General features: G+C 40.3%; 1 protein-coding gene across 2 annotated transcripts; it reads left to right on the forward strand.

The window, feature by feature from the left end:
* The first annotated feature begins 114 nt into the window (after positions 1 to 114).
* Positions 115 to 17,336, forward strand: znf652 (zinc finger protein 652). Of its 2 annotated transcripts, none has more exons than XM_079456207.1 (6): positions 115 to 603; positions 7,082 to 8,653; positions 8,925 to 9,072; positions 9,246 to 9,361; positions 12,800 to 12,944; positions 14,321 to 17,336. In XM_079456207.1, the coding sequence occupies exons 2-6, from the start codon at positions 7,631 to 7,633 to the stop codon at positions 14,917 to 14,919; spliced, it is 2,031 nt and encodes a 676-aa protein (XP_079312333.1). In that variant the 5' UTR covers positions 115 to 603; positions 7,082 to 7,630; the 3' UTR covers positions 14,920 to 17,336. The 2 variants fall into 2 exon arrangements, with proteins under 2 accessions (XP_079312333.1, XP_079312334.1); XM_079456208.1 differs by having other exon boundaries at positions 579 to 741.
* The last annotated feature ends 47 nt before the right edge of the window (positions 17,337 to 17,383 follow it).

Below are 17,383 nucleotides of genomic sequence, written 5' to 3' on the forward strand. Positions count from 1 at the left end.
CTTTTATTCACTATACAGTAAATTAAACGACAAATAAAACTATTTAATTTTATCCTGATATCCCTTAGCTGTCCGTATGCCTGAAATAACAAAGCGACAAAGACCAAGTTATTTACAATTATTTGGGTGTTTTTTAACAAACTTCATCTCTGTCTCTGCTGCACGGTATTTGACGAGCGCTCCATCAAGAGAAGACACTTTACTCAAGGTGGTTCGCCGCAGGGAGGAAGACGGGCGCGCGCATTGAACGCTTTCTGGTCTTTGAGAAGCTGAAAAAACACCGACACTACGCGCGCTTTATACACCACAGACACCCGCGCGGCGCCTCGAATAAACCAAGGAGGATGGTTGATGCGCGAAACCTAGGCCAGCCACGTAGCGATGGCTTTTAAACGTTAACAGCGGTGGTTTGGTACTATTTAGCCTCAAACCCAAACTATTCACAAATGTCTGGTCATGCACGCGAATGCAAACTCGTCGCAAATGCTCAGGACACATGGCAAGGAGCAGTTTGTCCGAAGAAAATAAAGAGCGGTGTTGCGTTTCATCCGAACCCTTCAACTTGAGGTGCGCGGTATGAGGGAGAGGGCGCTCGTTCCTCGGGTGAGTACTCCGACGAAGAGCTCGCTTACGTTACAAGTTAATTTCTGCTTTTGCATTTGTCCACGATGACAGTTGTTCGCCATATGCAAAAAAAATACAAAACGACAACAAGGAAATCCTTTTTGGACGCCTGTGAAGGTACGATGTTGTCATAGTGACAAACAATGCACGGCGTGAGTTATTCGTTTTTTGTTCGGCAAGTGGGGTCGTCAAAATGTTATTGTTTTCTCGACCTGTTCGGTTGTGCTTACAGACGCTTTGCGATTATTGCAAATTGTCACGCCAGTTTGCAGAACGCACGCAGACGTGACCGTATGAATCGGAAAACATTCCCGGAGTCGACATAAATCTGGGCGGTTTTAAAGGTGTAAAAAGTGAAAGTCGTCCACGACGAAGACGTTAGCCTGCTATGTACCAAATAGTTAAATATCCTGTTGTCGCTGCGTGTTCTTTGTCGAGATTTCTTCGGAGTTACCGCTAAAAGTCACTGATCCTTTTGCATACTACAATTTAGCAAAATCAGGTCCCGCGGTAGCTTAAGTCCAGTGCACGCAACTGTATGTGTACTGGCCTGTTAGCTCTGCTAGCCGAACGGCCTGCACGCCTGCCGTCCCGACCAACCAATGTATCCTCCAGTTTAACCCTTTCTTTGCGTCGCTTTCCCCCAAAAAGTTACTCTTTGCCAGTGAGTTGCTCCACGCCCTTGCGACTACGCTAAATATTGTAACATTGCGGTGTGCACGAATTAACGTTACGCACTATGTTTCTCATTATTGTGGTGGAGGTGTCGGAGTTTGGTGGGGTGTTGTAGATGCGTGCTAGGCCCTTCTCAAACTGCAGAGTTGCTAAGCGGCATTAGCTCAAGTTGCTGCTGTCGAGGGAGGGAATCTTGCAAATTGTTTTACCCACATTTAAGTTCACATTGTTTTTCAAATAAAAGGTATATTGGCAAAGTCGTGATCTGTCCATGCACCACTCGAGTCGCATGCCTGCCCGGGCATCTTTCACCCAGAAGTCTTTGATTAGGCTAGGATTTGTGAAACGTCCCCTTTTATTTAAAAATGTTACCGTTTATTCAGTTCCCACGATTGATTTCGACTATAATATTAAATATATTTTTCAGCTTATAACATTTCACGATGTGATCATTTGTCCTGGGTTTTAAAATATCACATGGGGGTGACTGTTTCAGGGAGGTGAATCTCGAATTTGTCTGAAAGAGTTTCTGCCTGGTTGTGCTATGAAAGTGTGAAGGTCAAGTGTTTATAGTTTGATGTAGGTATGCCTGTATGTTTCCTTGAAAACCTTTTGTCTAAACATTGTTACTGAATCTGAGGACAGAATCATTTAAGAGGAATTCGTGTGCTGTGACATAGGGCTTGTTTAATCGTAATTGACAATTTACAAAATTACATAAACAAAATATTCAAGGTAAAACTATTATAGTGCCACATTGCATTTTGCAAGGATCCCCCATGGTATAAATCCACAGCGCACCCTTTGCTTTACAGTGGTCCAGCTGTGCTATTTCTTTGCTTTTAAACTGTGAATTTATCTGAAAATAAGTTTTTTCATTTTTCTACGTTGCTTTGAAGGTTAATGAGTAGTCGTGTGAAATAATCGGATCTCAATATTGGCCAAAACATTTGTGATTATGATTTTTGTAATGATTGAGCAGCCCTAATGTGACATTGGAATAACCGCCATGTGGTGGTAGATTACAATGAGGAAAAGTTTTGATTGTTTGTGGGTATTATGTTATGCAGAAAACAACACATTTTATTTTGGGACCCACTGTCAGTATACATATTTTGTAAATAAAGAGCCTTCAAAATGATGTTGCACTGTTCGCAACATCTCGGTTACTTTAGGTAGGCATTTTATTTGAAATATGGCAACCATATTATTTTTTAGCTGTAAAGCTTCTTTGCCTCAGGTCTATGCAGATGTGGCATATTTCCTGCTGTAGAAAAGCTCTGTACCTTAAAGTGATACTTCACCCAAAAAATTTATTTTAGGAAAAATTACTTTGTAATACTTTTTCTGTTGCAGCAAACACTTTTGACTCCATTGGTTTTTCCTACAATGCTGGTCAATGTGGGTGGAAATCTGTCTGGTTCTAAGCATTCTTCAAAATATCTTTCTCTGTGTTCATCAGAACAAAGAAATTGGTGAGGGTGAGTAAATGATGACAGAATTTTAATTTTTGGGTGAAGTATCCCTTTAATTTGGATTCAAATTCAATATGTGGAGCCAACTATACGTAAGCCATTGTAGGTTAATCTTCTAGAAAACAACCAAACGTGTTAAAATTCTGTCATCATTTACTCACCTTCTTGACATATCAAACCTCTATGAATTCCTTCTGCAAAACACAAAATATATTTTGAAGAATATTGGTAATCGAATTCTCATTAACTTCGTTTTATGTACACAAAACCAATGCAAGTCAGTAGCAATTATTTTTGGGTGAACTATCACTTTAGGACAGAATCATTGGCCCAGACTTTTGTGAGTTTTTAGTGGACTCTTGTGTCTGAAGCACCTGAATTTTTGTGTTTAGAAATACTTTACCACCCATATTAAAGGCTTTGGCTTGGTGGGTAAATTTGAAGGTAGTAGTGTGTGACTCGGCTTGCTTGTGGTTAATACAGTTGCATAACAGCACTCAATGAGCATCGCAGTCTGTCATGAAAGTGCGTTACGGTTGTAGATTCTCCGTACTGTCATTGTGTTTTGCTTGAATAAATAAAAGGGGCTGCAAATTTGGAGTTCAGATCAAGGCCTAGACGAGGTAAATGATGATGAAGAGAACAAGAGGAAGGTCAAGTCAAAGACAAGGCTTTCCTGTAGCTAAGTGGTTAAAGCATGGTTTTAGCAACACCATGGTCATGGGTACGATCCCAGGGATTGCGACACTTGGAAACAAATTTACAGTATAATGCAATGTAAGTTGCTTTGGATAAAGTGTCTGCCAAATGCATACATTTAAATTAAAATGTAAGTAGAAAAAGACCAGATCAGAATTGTGTTGTTGACATCAAAACTTTTTTTTTTACAATTTGAGAATTATTTTAGCATGCTCAAACTAACATCTTGCTACTCATAGTGCACAATTCCCTTTTCCCTAGATCAACCTGCCAATGTGACCCTGACATCTTATTTTCTTTGCCAAATTAACCATAGAGATTAAAGTGAATTGAAGTGGTTTTTGATGGCTGATTTGATGAAATCAAATCTTTTTTTATTTGCGGTTGACAAAGAGGTGAAATGCTGGTATACTTAGTACAGCTTCCTAATCCTCTGTGACGATTGATTGTAGGATTTAAGCTTAAATCGAGTCATTTGCCTGGTTGTAGAGATTTAAATTCTGGGATTGTCACCCACATCAAAGCAGCTTGCTTTTTATGTGTGAGGAAACCCGGAATTAGTCACCGCTATCATCCTCCTACTTGTTCAGGGTGATGAGAGGAGCAGCCTGACGCGTTGTGAAACTTCAGCTGCAACGGTCTGTCTTTAAGTGAGAAACATGATGTGGGTATTGTCTTTTGACGCTTTCGCATGTGCACTGCATGATCTGTTCTTTGCTGACAGGGGACTTGATCACACTCTAGATTTATAATCCATGTGTTGCACATAATATGCAAACACACCGACCTTGCGTTCTTGTGCATGTCTGAATGAAGTAGAGCGTTTAAACTTAACTTCCTCTTTAAAAGTGTCTATGTGTTGCAGCAATTGAAGACCTGCTTGCGTCCTTCCGATGGTTGCATGGCTTTTTTTCTTTCTCAGATATTATGCATAATTGAACATTTGGCCAAAAAGGGTGCCAAAAGAGTCACGGTCATGATTGTACTGGAAGCTTGTTTGCACAAACCTATAGGAGGCTAAAGAACGCAACCATACATGCTTGATGTTTGAAGTGGAATTGAAGTAGCTCTGTTTGGTATATATCGATGTGTTAGAACTTTCCTGGCAACCTTCCTAAAACTTCACTGCATGCTTGCACTATAAGTTGTGACCCCCTACGCACCCATCATGTGGTCACATAGCCTGCGCTCTCCACTTCTCAGAAAGTTTCAAAGCGCACAGGAAGAAAGGTAGAGGTGTGTGCACGTGGCTGTATTGTGTGGGTTTGTGTTTACCTGTTTGTAGGTGTTTGTTGATGAGCATATTGTTTTATTTGTGTTGGTGGGTTTGGTAGTGTAAACTGTTGTTGTATCACAGCTTTTCGGAATGGACGATCTGCAGTATAATTATGTCACCGGTTGCCATGCTTCATTGGTTTTACACCGGTCTCTCTATTCATATTCAAATAGTATTCGTGTTTATGCAATCAAAGTTATTTTTGTTAACGAAACACATCTTTAAAGATCTGATCTTTGTTCTATATATGTCACATGAACCTTTAAATGAAACGTACATTACCCACTTCCTCTTTTGAATCGTACATTTGAGAAACTGGTCTAACTGTTTCTTAAAGTCCTCAATTAATGACACCCCACCCTCAAATGCACACTACTTATACTCATGATAGTCATGTTTTGAACAGTGCATACATTCCTTATATAACCCACTAAACATATACATGTAACATTTTCTATTACGATGAGAAACTAAATACTTTTCATCTAGACATTCTCATGCACCTTTAGGAATCTGAGCAGACCATGATTACTAGACGTTTTCCAAAGAATACTTGGTTTTAAAGGTTAGCTTTCACCTGACTGCACTCAGGCAGTGGAAGGCCTCATATTGTCATGTCTGTCTAGCTCTCAAGCAAAGAATAAAACCTGTGCTGACTCACTTGGCTGTGAATTACACAGACCAGTTGGCTGGATTTCGTAGAAATACGTGTGTTGTTATTTAAGATGTAGATGAATGTAAGTCACGTGAATGTCTTGACATAGCTCTATAACCAGACTGTGATTATCTCTGTGGTCACAAGGCTTTAAACGATCCTGTAATGGATGTCATATCAGTGCTGTACAATGAAGTATTATTGAAGAACAGTCCGTATTTAATTGAAACATTTGTTGAGTTCACACGAGCAAGCAGGCTTGGCACACGCATACACAGAAGAGACGTTCACAGATACTCAGGAAGTCAATGCTGGTGCCGTTGAGAGTAGAGCGGATAAACAGAGCTATTTTCCTGTTTGTGGCTGCTGTTGTCTTGTTTTTGACCGTGCTGACTCACCATATAAGGTGGGGTCTGTTTTCACCTTGTAGGGGTTAACAGCATCACTGTTGTAAGGGTGCGCAGGAGCCGTTGATCAGGGAATTGGTCTTGTAAAGGATTCCTTGAGTGCTCACACATAAAATCGCAGTCGGATCACTCACAATGAAACTTGTGGTCTCATTTTGGTTCTTGAGTGTGTAACTGTTCCCGTCGTCGGTTGAAAGTGTCCCGTTTGTAGAGTGAGTGTTATACAGAAGAAACACACATGAAACGCTTGGGTAGTTAGTTGTATTGGTTTCCGTTCTGTGGGGTTATATATTTTATTATTGCTCACGTCACAGAATTTGTCCAGTGCTATTTGTGAATGATTCCTCACGAGTCCTGTGGCTTGAAGGGATACCAAAAAAATCTCAAATTTATTCACCCTCATGTGGTTAAAAACATGTATATTACTTTTCTGTGGACCACAAAAGAAGATATTTTGAAAAATGTCTGGTACAATGGAAATCAACGAGGGCCATGTTGGTTGGCTGCCAACAATCTTTAAAATATCTTTGTAAAATATCTTTGAAATGACATGATGAAATAAAAATTATTATAGAATATTCCTTTCTGGGTGAAGAAAGAAACAATGCTGTTAATTTAATAATTTTGTTTATAATCCCCCGCAAACTGTTCAAATGTAGTAATATAAGTTATATTTAGTTTATCTGGAGAAATCGATTGAAGTGGCAATTAACAAAAAATTCGGTTTATATCATCAAATCTCAACTTGTTGTATGATATAGGTAAGAATATGAGAATGTGTGAGAACATGTGCAATATTTGTGTTTGTGTGTTTACTCGGCTTCATGTGGTTTAAATAAAAATGTTGCTCACATACGCTTACACAGTGATGCGAAACGGTTGTGGTTTGATGTGTGTATCTGATTAGTAGTGAGATTCTAGATCTCAACACCTTAACCAGGCTACAGTTTCAGTTTTCTTTCTCTCTCTCACACACAAACACACTCACACTTAAAGGATGTGACACCTGATTTGGGGACAAGAAGTTTAAACTCGATGACTGTCACTGCATTGACTAGACATGATGGCTGTTACTACGATGTGCGTTAATAAGCGGTATTATACACGTTTTTCAATATGTTTTGATTACATCCAACTCGTGTTGTTTCAATGGTAGCGGTTGTGGTTCACTCAACCCACTTTGATGTACACAATTAAACGTGTCGCGGCTGAGCCATCCTTTTTTTTTAAATCCTTTTCTAACCCTTCACATTGTTTTGGTCTCTTTCAGGTAGTGTCTGGCTGCAGGGTTCTGATTTGAATCCGTTGATAATGACTGCAAGATCAGAGCACTAAAGCCGGCGGCTGGGAGACACCGTCAAAACGGAGACAGAGAGGAGGCAGCTTTTGTGTCTGATTCAGCAGAGATTGCAGAACAGTTGCCGCCGTTCCTTTGCAAATGAAATGAGGCGCTGTTGAGACTGACACACAGATCTGAAGCAACAAGGGATTGGATTCAGAAGCCGTGTGTAGGTGCACAGTAAGATACACTTCATGTGAGAACTTTGAGAGGAAATTAGAAATCAGTTTTTCTTTTTAATGCCATAGCAAAGCCATGGAGGCTCAACTTGGGCTAGGCTAACTGTTTTGGGGTCTGTCCCCATTCCACTCTTTTCCGTTTGCCTTTCCTCCCCTCTAGTTTGTCTTGCCCTCCTCTCATTCACTGGGGAGGAGGGGTACGTTGCTCCCTGTATCTCCTTGGCAGGAACTAGTGGTTTGTGTGAAACTTCAAGAGAAAAACACTTTGAACATTTTACTCCACTCGAGCAAACGGCTGCCGATGAAATCGGCAAGTCTAACACTTAAAGAGGCGGTGCCTGGCCCAGAGACGATGTCTCAGGAGGAGGGACAACTGACCCAGCCCTCTCAAACCTACTTCCACAACACCTCGACTCTTGATGCCGAACTTTCAGCCAAACTTTACAAACGAGACGTTGCGTCCAAACAGTTTTCAGTGGTCATCGACAACACTATGGCCGTTAGACCCGACCCACAGATGACCTCCGAGATAAATCTTCACCCCTCCCAGACTCAACAGTTTTACAGGGAAAACTCTGCCACGTCTGCAATGAAGGGGGCGCAGCGGAGCAGAAATAGGGGGACGTCGGAAGATTCAGAAGGTGAAGATGGAGTAGGGGCGGAGGGCGAGATTAAACCAGGTCAGATCATCGTGGAGGTCAACCTGAATAATCAGACTTTACATGTGTCCAAGGGAGACGACGCGGAGAGTCCTAACGCTGTGGGAGATGATAAAAGCAACAGTGAGGAGGAGGAGGAAGAGGATGTGGAGGACGAAACAGAGGAAGATGATAGCGAAGATGACGACGACAGTGCAGAGGAGTCTCTGGATGAGGTGGATGAGGATGAAGACGAGGAAGAGGAGAACAACAGTTGCCAAACAAGAGCACAACGGGCAAACAGGGGTCAGGAGGCTGCTCCGCTGCGACGGAAAAGCCACCGTGTAACCGCACCATCGAAAGGAGGTGCAGCTACAGCGACCACCGGCATGACAACAAGGGGGCGGAGGAAAACAACTGAGGCCCCTCCCCAAAAGCGTAGATCTGCCAAGAAAGCAAAAGCCTCTGCCTCAGGAGCAACGGGAGGGCCCAAGGGAGAGGGCGAGGAGAAAGAGACGCTAGCATGTGAAAAATGTCCACGTGTATTTACTTCTCGCTGGTACCTGGAGAAACACATGAATGTCACGCACAGACGCATGCAGATCTGCGACAAGTGCGGGAAGAAGTTTGTGCTGGAAAGTGAACTTGCCCTGCATCAGCAGACTGACTGTGAGAAGAACATTCAGGTAATAAAAAAGGATTCTTCAAAGACAATATTTTCCAATTACGATGTTAGTGAATGTTTCATATATACAGATATTCAGCGATGAATGTATAGTTTTACATCAGTAAGCCAGTAGATTTGCGAGATATGAGGCCATGAGCGGTTTGGAATGTGTAAAACCTGCCAATGTAAGTGCCGACCAGCAGGTGGAGACTTCAGCCAGGTTTAGCACCACTGCTTCTAAATAGGTACTTGCAAAGCAATCCATTGTGTGTATCTGTGTGTTTCCCCAGTGTGTGTCATGTAACAAGTCTTTTAAGAAGCTGTGGTCCCTCCATGAGCACATTAAGATTGTTCATGGCTTTGCCGAGAAGAAATTTGCCTGTGAGATTTGTGAGAAGAAATTCTACACCATGGCCCATGTTCGCAAGCACATGGTCGGTACGTAACTGTTTACACAGGCACGCTTCAATTCCATGCTACTGAATTCTTAAGATACCTTTTTATAGCTTAACATGCAGAGAGAGTTGCAAGTGCTTTAAAAGGATTTAATCACATACACACTATTGAAGCATATTTGTGTGTAATACAGCAGATGTTGTTTCTGTCTCTAGCTCACACAAAGGACATGCCATTTACCTGTGAAACCTGTGGCAAGTCTTTCAAGCGCAGCATGTCCCTGAAAGTGCATTCACTCCAGCATTCAGGGGAAAAGCCCTTCCGTTGTGAGGTATGAACCAACACACACACTGTGTAAAACACTGCGTTCAGAAAAGAATCTTAAAGGAACAGTTCACCCAAATATGAAAATTCTGTCTTCATTTACTTACCCTCAAATTGTTCCATATCTGTACACATTTCTTTGTTCTAATGAACACAAAGAAAGATATTTTAAAGAATGCTTGTAACCAAACAGTTCTTGGGCACCTCCTATATGCTCATTTATACAGATTTGGAACAACTTGAGGGTGAGCAAATGATGACAGAGTGTGAACTAGGGCTGGGCGATATATATTGCGATTCACACTTATTATACATGTCGATAGGATCCTGCAGGTCAGTGGTAAGAGCATTGCGTTAACAACACAAGGTTGTGGGTTCAATCCCAGGGGATTGCACATAGCTATGTATAAATGTATATGATAATGCAATGTAAGTCACTTAGCGTCTGCCAAATGTAAAGTAGGAAGTACTGCTCGATCTAAAATCACTACAGAATTAAGTCATTTATACGTGAATTTGAAAAAGCAACACTCGTCAAACATTGTCTTTATAAATATACTTTATTATCATGAAAATACCTGAAAAGGTATGAAGAACAGCGATAGAATATCACCCTTGCCATTTATGTGGCTGCGTCCAAAATTGCATATTGTGACAGTACGTACTGAATTTAAACAAGTACCTACCTATCGGGCGTTAATACAGTACGTTCTATATAGTTTGAGTGGTTGTAGTATGAATACATTTCGGACATACTGCATCCGCCATGTTTTATGGTCATGTGACCCGTATACTCTTTGACCTATGATGTATTAACAACATACAATTTAGTCTCAAGAAACTCATTTATCGGTACTTAAATAAAAAATGGACATCCGCCTTAAAGTTTTCTGCTATATTTTTGTGATTTACTTGTGAAATTTTACCTTTGCTCCGCTCCTGTGGCATCATGGGATAGAAAAGTTTGCGATTTCGGACGCAGCATGTGTGTGTTACTGCGTCTGAAATCACCTACTTCCATACTTTATTGATTGTGTTGTAAAATGGTAAACACTTTGTCACGTTAACAGCATTTACGGTCATTCTCCTCCAGCTGATTCTAATCAAATAGTTGATTCTTGGCGTATCATGGGAAATCTTAGTGTACGTCGCATATACACTAAAAATCAGAATGCTTTGTGGGTAAAAAGTAGTGAACAGTAGTGTAGTGAAAATGAACGATTTACACTGCGTGCGTGTGTAAATCGTTCTTCTTCTGTATCCCATATTCGGAGCTTCTGCACGAGAGCACCCTCCAGCTTTCGGATGTTGCGGCATTTAACCATAATTCATTGAGGAAACTGAGCATAAGAATTACGCGATATATCGCTACTGTGAACTGTCCCTTTAAGTCTTAAGTCGTCCTATAACACAACACTAGTAATTACTCAATATTATTCTCTAGGTATTTCAATCCAATCCAACTTTTTGATTAAGCGCTTTACACAGCCAAAGCTGACCAAAGTGCTGTACAGAAATTAAGACATTATATTAAAAAATCTAGAAGCTCGCACAATTTGCACAGTTACACATATAATACAACAATAAAAATGTTATAAAACAGAGAACATGAAAAATAATCTCGGCGCAATAAGCAATCCCAAATAAATATTTTACTGGACTATATAACATCTTACTAGGTATTAAAGGCCACAGTGTAAAGATGGGTTTTAAGACGGATTTAAAAACAGGCAACGAAGAAGCCTGCTTGACATGAAGAGGCAGATCGTTCCATAATTTAGGAGCCATTACATATTTGATTTTCAGTCGTAGCATTCTGTGGTGAATATTTGGTAAATTAACAACGAAACTGTATATCTAGAGTCACCTACACTGTGCTAGTTTGTATTAAACAAGAACCCTTGTGTCAGACCTGATCACCTTCTCTCTCCCCCTCTCTCTTATTGGTGGGTTTTTGTGTCTACTCTAGATGTGAATTAATGGCTGGCTGACACTTTATTTGAAACTCACTGTATTAAGCAAATAATGATAATTATAAATATGACTCTATCCATATTTATGTTTTCTGTTTGGTTTTCATATTTGGTGTTTGCTTTACCGGATCACTGTAAAACCCCATGTCCACAGCAGAATGTTGACATGTCCAAAACTGTATTTCCATATGTTCAAATAAGCTAGAGAATAAAGGTGTAGGTTAGTTCAGTTCATAAAAAGTTTGTTGTATTCCTGTTTGCTAAAGTTGTTGGACAAATTTTTAAACCAGTGTCGCCGTCAGACTGGAACTTTCTCAAAGAACTTTGTGTCTATGGCAAGACCTTTGTGTACTCATACATTTATATGAGGAAGCTGTTTTTTATAACTGTTATTTCAGCTTAAATGATTCTCTTCAATTCTCGTAATCACTCAAGCACCGGCCTCGAATCCTGGCTCTCGTCCCGCCTACCTCACTACACTGAACTAGGCTTTTTTCCCCTCACATCCCAAAACACACTTCTTTGGTGCCATTATAAGCTCATGGTCGAAAACAACTACAATAAACTATCACACACTGTGGCGCTCACTACAGCTTCTCCTGGAATGACACACACTGATGGGTGTGCTCTTCCGTTGAATCTCTGGTTCATGCATGGGCATGCTTTTCCGGGAGAATGGCCAATAAAAGTAGCAGGACCCCTGTTACGTAACAGGGATCCTTTCTTTTAAAGACTTTTAAAAAACTTTCCGAAACAAGTTGTAGTGCTGGGGGAGTGCATCAAGCACATAAATACTACGTAATAAGTCTAACTAGCTTTTTAAGAAGATGACCATGTTAAGCATGAAAAGCCAGTATGTTTGACAGTCTGAAGAAGTCAGTCAAGTCAGCTTTATTCATATAGCGCTTTTTACAATTTTTATTGTTACAAAGCAGCTGTACAAGAAAACATTGACTATAAGCAAAACATATAAGGTTACGCAAGTCAAAACACAGGTCAAATATCAGACAGACTATAAATTCCTATATGCGGTGTTAATTGAATAAAACTATAATTAAATAAAACTATAATGCATCACATAGCATGATACCACACCTTCAACGTCTTGACATTTATTAGGTTCCAGTATTTTAATGAAACCAATTCAGACAGCGTCCATTTGTACTGAAATCTTTGTGGATTTGACTACACTGTGGCACCTTTTCTATGGCAACTGTTACAGGGTGTACACCCCATGAGGGTGGTCAGGGTGGGACTTTGTAATTTATTTAAGGATGTAGTGAAGTGAGAGCGCCTGTGCCTTTGGGGTTGGCCTGATTCCTATAAATAGTTTCTTAATGACAGATGTTATGAACCGTAATGACAGGTTATTGTGGTCTTATTACAACGTACTGTTTTTTTTCGTTTGGCTCTGATTTGATGCGAGGTTGAAACGACATTCACCCACCCTGTCTATTTCTGTGTGTTTTCAGAACTGCGATGAGAGGTTCCAGTATAAATACCAGCTGCGGTCTCATATGAGCATTCACATAGGACACAAGCAGTTTATGTGCCAATGGTGCGGCAAAGACTTCAACATGAAACAGTATTTTGATGAGCACATGAAGACGCACACAGGTGAGGTGCACGAACACGCAATCACAAAATGCCATGTTCCATATATTTTGAAAAAATCATTTTCAAAGTTTATCTTTAAAGCACACTTCTCACACCAGACTTGTAAAACTGATGACATTGTAAATGAATATAATTTGCTCTCAGGCCCAAAATTAATGGACGACAGGCTTTTCTAATAGTTATTACTTAAAATGTACTTAAAAACTTGAACATCATCATTTGTTCTGCTTTCTGATGTTTTTCATGTATTCCACAGCTCTTAGCTCTGTGTTCAAGACACAGTTAAACCCTTTTGGTTAAACACTCCTAAAATTGTCTACAGGTTCTCTGTAATAACACACCACATGTTTAAAGCCCAGCCTTCTTGGAAGCACTGGCAAGCCTGGAAATGAGATGCCCAAAGTAAAAAGCAGTTTATGAACTGTTGGGTTCACAGACATATCCTCTTTCAAACATAGATATTTGGAAATATAACACATTTTGGATATATAGCTTTTTCAGTTTTTTATGGGTGAAATAACAAAACGGGAGGGTGGTGGGAGATGGGTGTGGAAAAACGGGAGATTCTAACAAGAGTGTTGATAGGTATGTCTATAAGCGAATGTACTCCTAAAAAAAGCGGCAGGTTATCTTTATGACAATCCAGTTGCGTGTTTACAAGCTATATACATTCCTTTATATGAGTGAACGGACAACATTTCAGAGTGACATTTCACCCAAGTTGCCACAGGTCCCTGAGTTCTTACTTAAAAAATACCGGTACTTACAATGTCTTTGAATGAGGGCAAAGCTGCAAATAGTCTGGAGGATCACCTTTGAAAACTAAATAAATGCATCACTCTCTTGTCTCCTGTGAGGCTGGGAATATTGTTCTGTGCTGGTTTGTGCAACTAACAACAGAGTAGTTGGCATGCTTTGCTCTGCTTTGCTTACCATTTCCCATGGTGTCAGAACTAGTTCACATATGTCGCTTTCGCAAAACAAAAATGGCGGCAGCGCCATGGGGGGACACGTTCAGAAAAAGCAGCGTTTATATTATAAGCGGCTACCTACGTCAGAAGGGGAGCGAAATCTGAACAGTTTGTTTTTTCACAGGCTTACATATATAGGCTCACATAAACAAAGTTACTACATTGTCTTTGAGTTGGTAGATGCCCCAGAGACCCATAGCACTTGAACATGGAAAAAGTCTGATTTTCATGAAATGGCCCCTTTAAAATGATTCAAACATTAAAACTTGAAACCAAAATGGAAAAGTGTGAAGATTTCCATAAATAGTCACTCAACTTATGATTTGCCTATGAAGTCTCATTGCCAGTCCAAAAAACTGTTCTTATAATTTTTTTCATTTAACGTAAATCATTTTTACTTCGCAGGTGAGAAGCCATTCATCTGTGAAATATGCGGCAAGAGTTTCACCAGTCGTCCCAACATGAAGCGTCATCGCCGCACACACACAGGAGAAAAGCCGTACCCTTGTGATATCTGCGGCCAGCGCTTTCGCTTTTCCAACATGCTCAAGGCACACAAAGAGAAGTGCTTTCGGGTCACGAGCCCGGTGTGCCTTCCGCCTGCCACCATGGCACTTCCAATTCACCTCACAAGCCACACGCCCTCGTCATCGGGCCACGCCCCCAGCCCGACCCAACCCACTCAGCTGACACCCTCCATTGCGCCAGTAGGTCCTGGAATTATCAGTCCAGCCACTGGGCTCCTGCCACAAAGAGCGGTCACCACACATGGCTTATCTCATTTGCACATGCAGGCCGCACCCGCACAGCATCACACTGCGCACGGTCACACGCCGATCCATCACACAGGACACGCCCCCATGACCAGCCACCCTCCTCAGCAGGTTTCAGTGCAGTCTTCTGTCCTTCCCCCTCCTCCTGCTCTTTTTAAGAGCGAGCCAATAAACCATTGCGCACATGAGGACGTGTACCTGCGACAGGGCACCGCTCAACAGCACCACTAACACATATTCACTAATGCAGCTCATATCAGGTGCTCATTGGAGCAGACAGACATATTTCTGCATTACACACTTGTCTTATTCGCACAAGAAGAAGCAGAAGGTTACTCTTGGTGGATTGTGTTATGTGTTTGAGGAAGATGTAAAACCTTCATGACCAAACTGGATTGTTCGAAGACTGAACTCGAATTAACTCAAAAATTACAAACACATCAACTTCCCGACGCATTACTCCGATTCAGCTCACTTTAAACTCTGGTTGTGTATCACGATGATCAAAAAGTTGTCATTCAATTTTTAATGGCACAAAACATGTTTTTTCTGTCTCTTATCAACTCAGCTGCTGTTGCAAAGGTTCTACGGGTTCAAACATTCACAGGTCAAAGGTCTACATTTCCAAAACACCACTTCAAATAGTTTTTCTACAAAATGCAGAATAACCTCTTAGAAATGCAGGTCTTCCCTATTACACAAAACACTCTATGAAATGACATACTGACACGCGCGCGCACACACACACACACACACACACACACACATGCATTATCATACAGTATGCAGCACTTAAACTCCATGTAGTCCGTTTGACTGAAACTTTTCTGTCGCCTGATTGTGGTTGTTGTTGACAATTTTATTCCAATATTGGAGTTTCTTTCTTTTTATGAAAATGTGCTGACTGGACAATGCCTGTAGCTCTCTGGCGTGTTCAGTCGGGGGTTGAGACTGTTAAGAAAGACCAATGCTGTGATGTGTTATTGGAGGACTGTAACTAAAGCGGAAAACCTTGATTCATTGTTTTACTGTATGTGCTATATCTGATCTAACTCACTTAACCAATATTTTTATTTGTATAATGTAGATAAACTTACTCTGTGAGAATTTTTAAGAGGAAATCGGATTTGTATGTTGAGGTGATATGCGTGTTTGTGAGAGTGTGATGTGTTGGAAGAATGGAAAAGGTTTGTTTCTAAGGTATTCAAACAGAATGTAGGGCAGGACTGTTTGTTTGTGTGTGTTTATCTCTTTGTGGTGCTGGTATCAAAAGCTGCTTTTTAGTTGCTCTGTTTTCCTGGTACATGATTGTTAAAAGTGTGAGCGTAAAAATGGGTCTGGTTAGGCGTAACAGTAAATAGCAGCGCAGAGAAAGCAATTGGTCAATCAGACTATCGATTGTGTTATTTTGTTCATTCTCATAGACTGTCCTCTGCACTTTACTGCCAAGTTTAAGGTTGACAAAAGGAACTGACAAAGAATTATCACGTTCAGTGTGTGAAAGATGGGGAGAATCGGACACTAATAGAGTTGGATCACTTGTTAGGTCACAAATTGTAAGACGTCATTCGGCCCCTTGATACCTATTAACATTGGTTAAGGTGGCTGTCAATCAATTTTAGGCATTGCATTACGTGTGTCTGATTCTCTCCTTTCTCCATCAATGGATGAAATGCACTTTCTAATAAAATCTTGCTAAATAGATAAAATGTGCAGACCATAATAATGTTTATTCTTGTGAGATGTTTTAAAAACAAATGGACCGTCTTCTCTCATCTAGTCTGTTTCAGTGTCTCTACCCACTCGACTTAAGCATTGTTTTGTTAGCATCGTGTCTGGTACAAAAACGTCTGACTTTGTGTTTTTATTGTTTTTCTGTTTTTGAGAGGTCATGATGGATTTGCATTAATGTTGAGCCTTTTATAAAATGTTCATTTAACACGCTTTCTGCTAACCTTAAAGAAGTAAAAACGAAATATGAAATAGACAAGAGCACTGTGTACTTATTAGTCATTGAATGTCTACGTGCGTGCGTGCGAGAGAGAATTTCAAATTTGAATAATTGAGATTCGTCAGGACATTTGACGTGATGTTTACTACACGAAAGGTTTAACAATTTATAAAAGCTTTGTGTGTGCATTACATTATGTGGTAAGTGGATATAGAATATAATTGGCTCAGTGTGGAAACAATGAGGTTTGAGATGTAATCATTTATGTTGTAAAACAAACCTGAATGTGTTGAATGCAAGACTAGCATCGATTGACCTTGAAAAGCGTCTTGATGTCCTTGATGAACTCAATGATTGAACAAGTAACCCACTCTCGTGTTCTTCTTTGCATAATAACTTTAGTGTTGATGATTCTCTTTGTACAAATAAGAAAACATTTACGTTTTTTCCGCTCCTGCTTTACTCTTCTGAATGCCAATCGACATGTAGGTATATTATGTAATAGTTTTCTATAATTTAACATTATGTAATGCATTCGCTAACACGAATTCCCGTCAATCAATATATTTACATCATTTATCTTCGTTTATTTTAGTCAGTTAACAAGTGGTTTAGTTTGCTCGATTCATTGTCCATTAACGGACACGACAGTAACCTTTGATTTTAAAAAGTGTAAGGAAATGTTAAAATAAACATTAACGAAAAGGAATATAAACGAGTCAACTCGTGTTTATAATTAAATGT

Source organism: Barbatula barbatula, assembly GCF_947034865.1.
Source record: "Barbatula barbatula genome assembly, chromosome: 5".
Taxonomy (NCBI): Eukaryota; Metazoa; Chordata; class Actinopteri; order Cypriniformes; family Nemacheilidae; genus Barbatula; species Barbatula barbatula.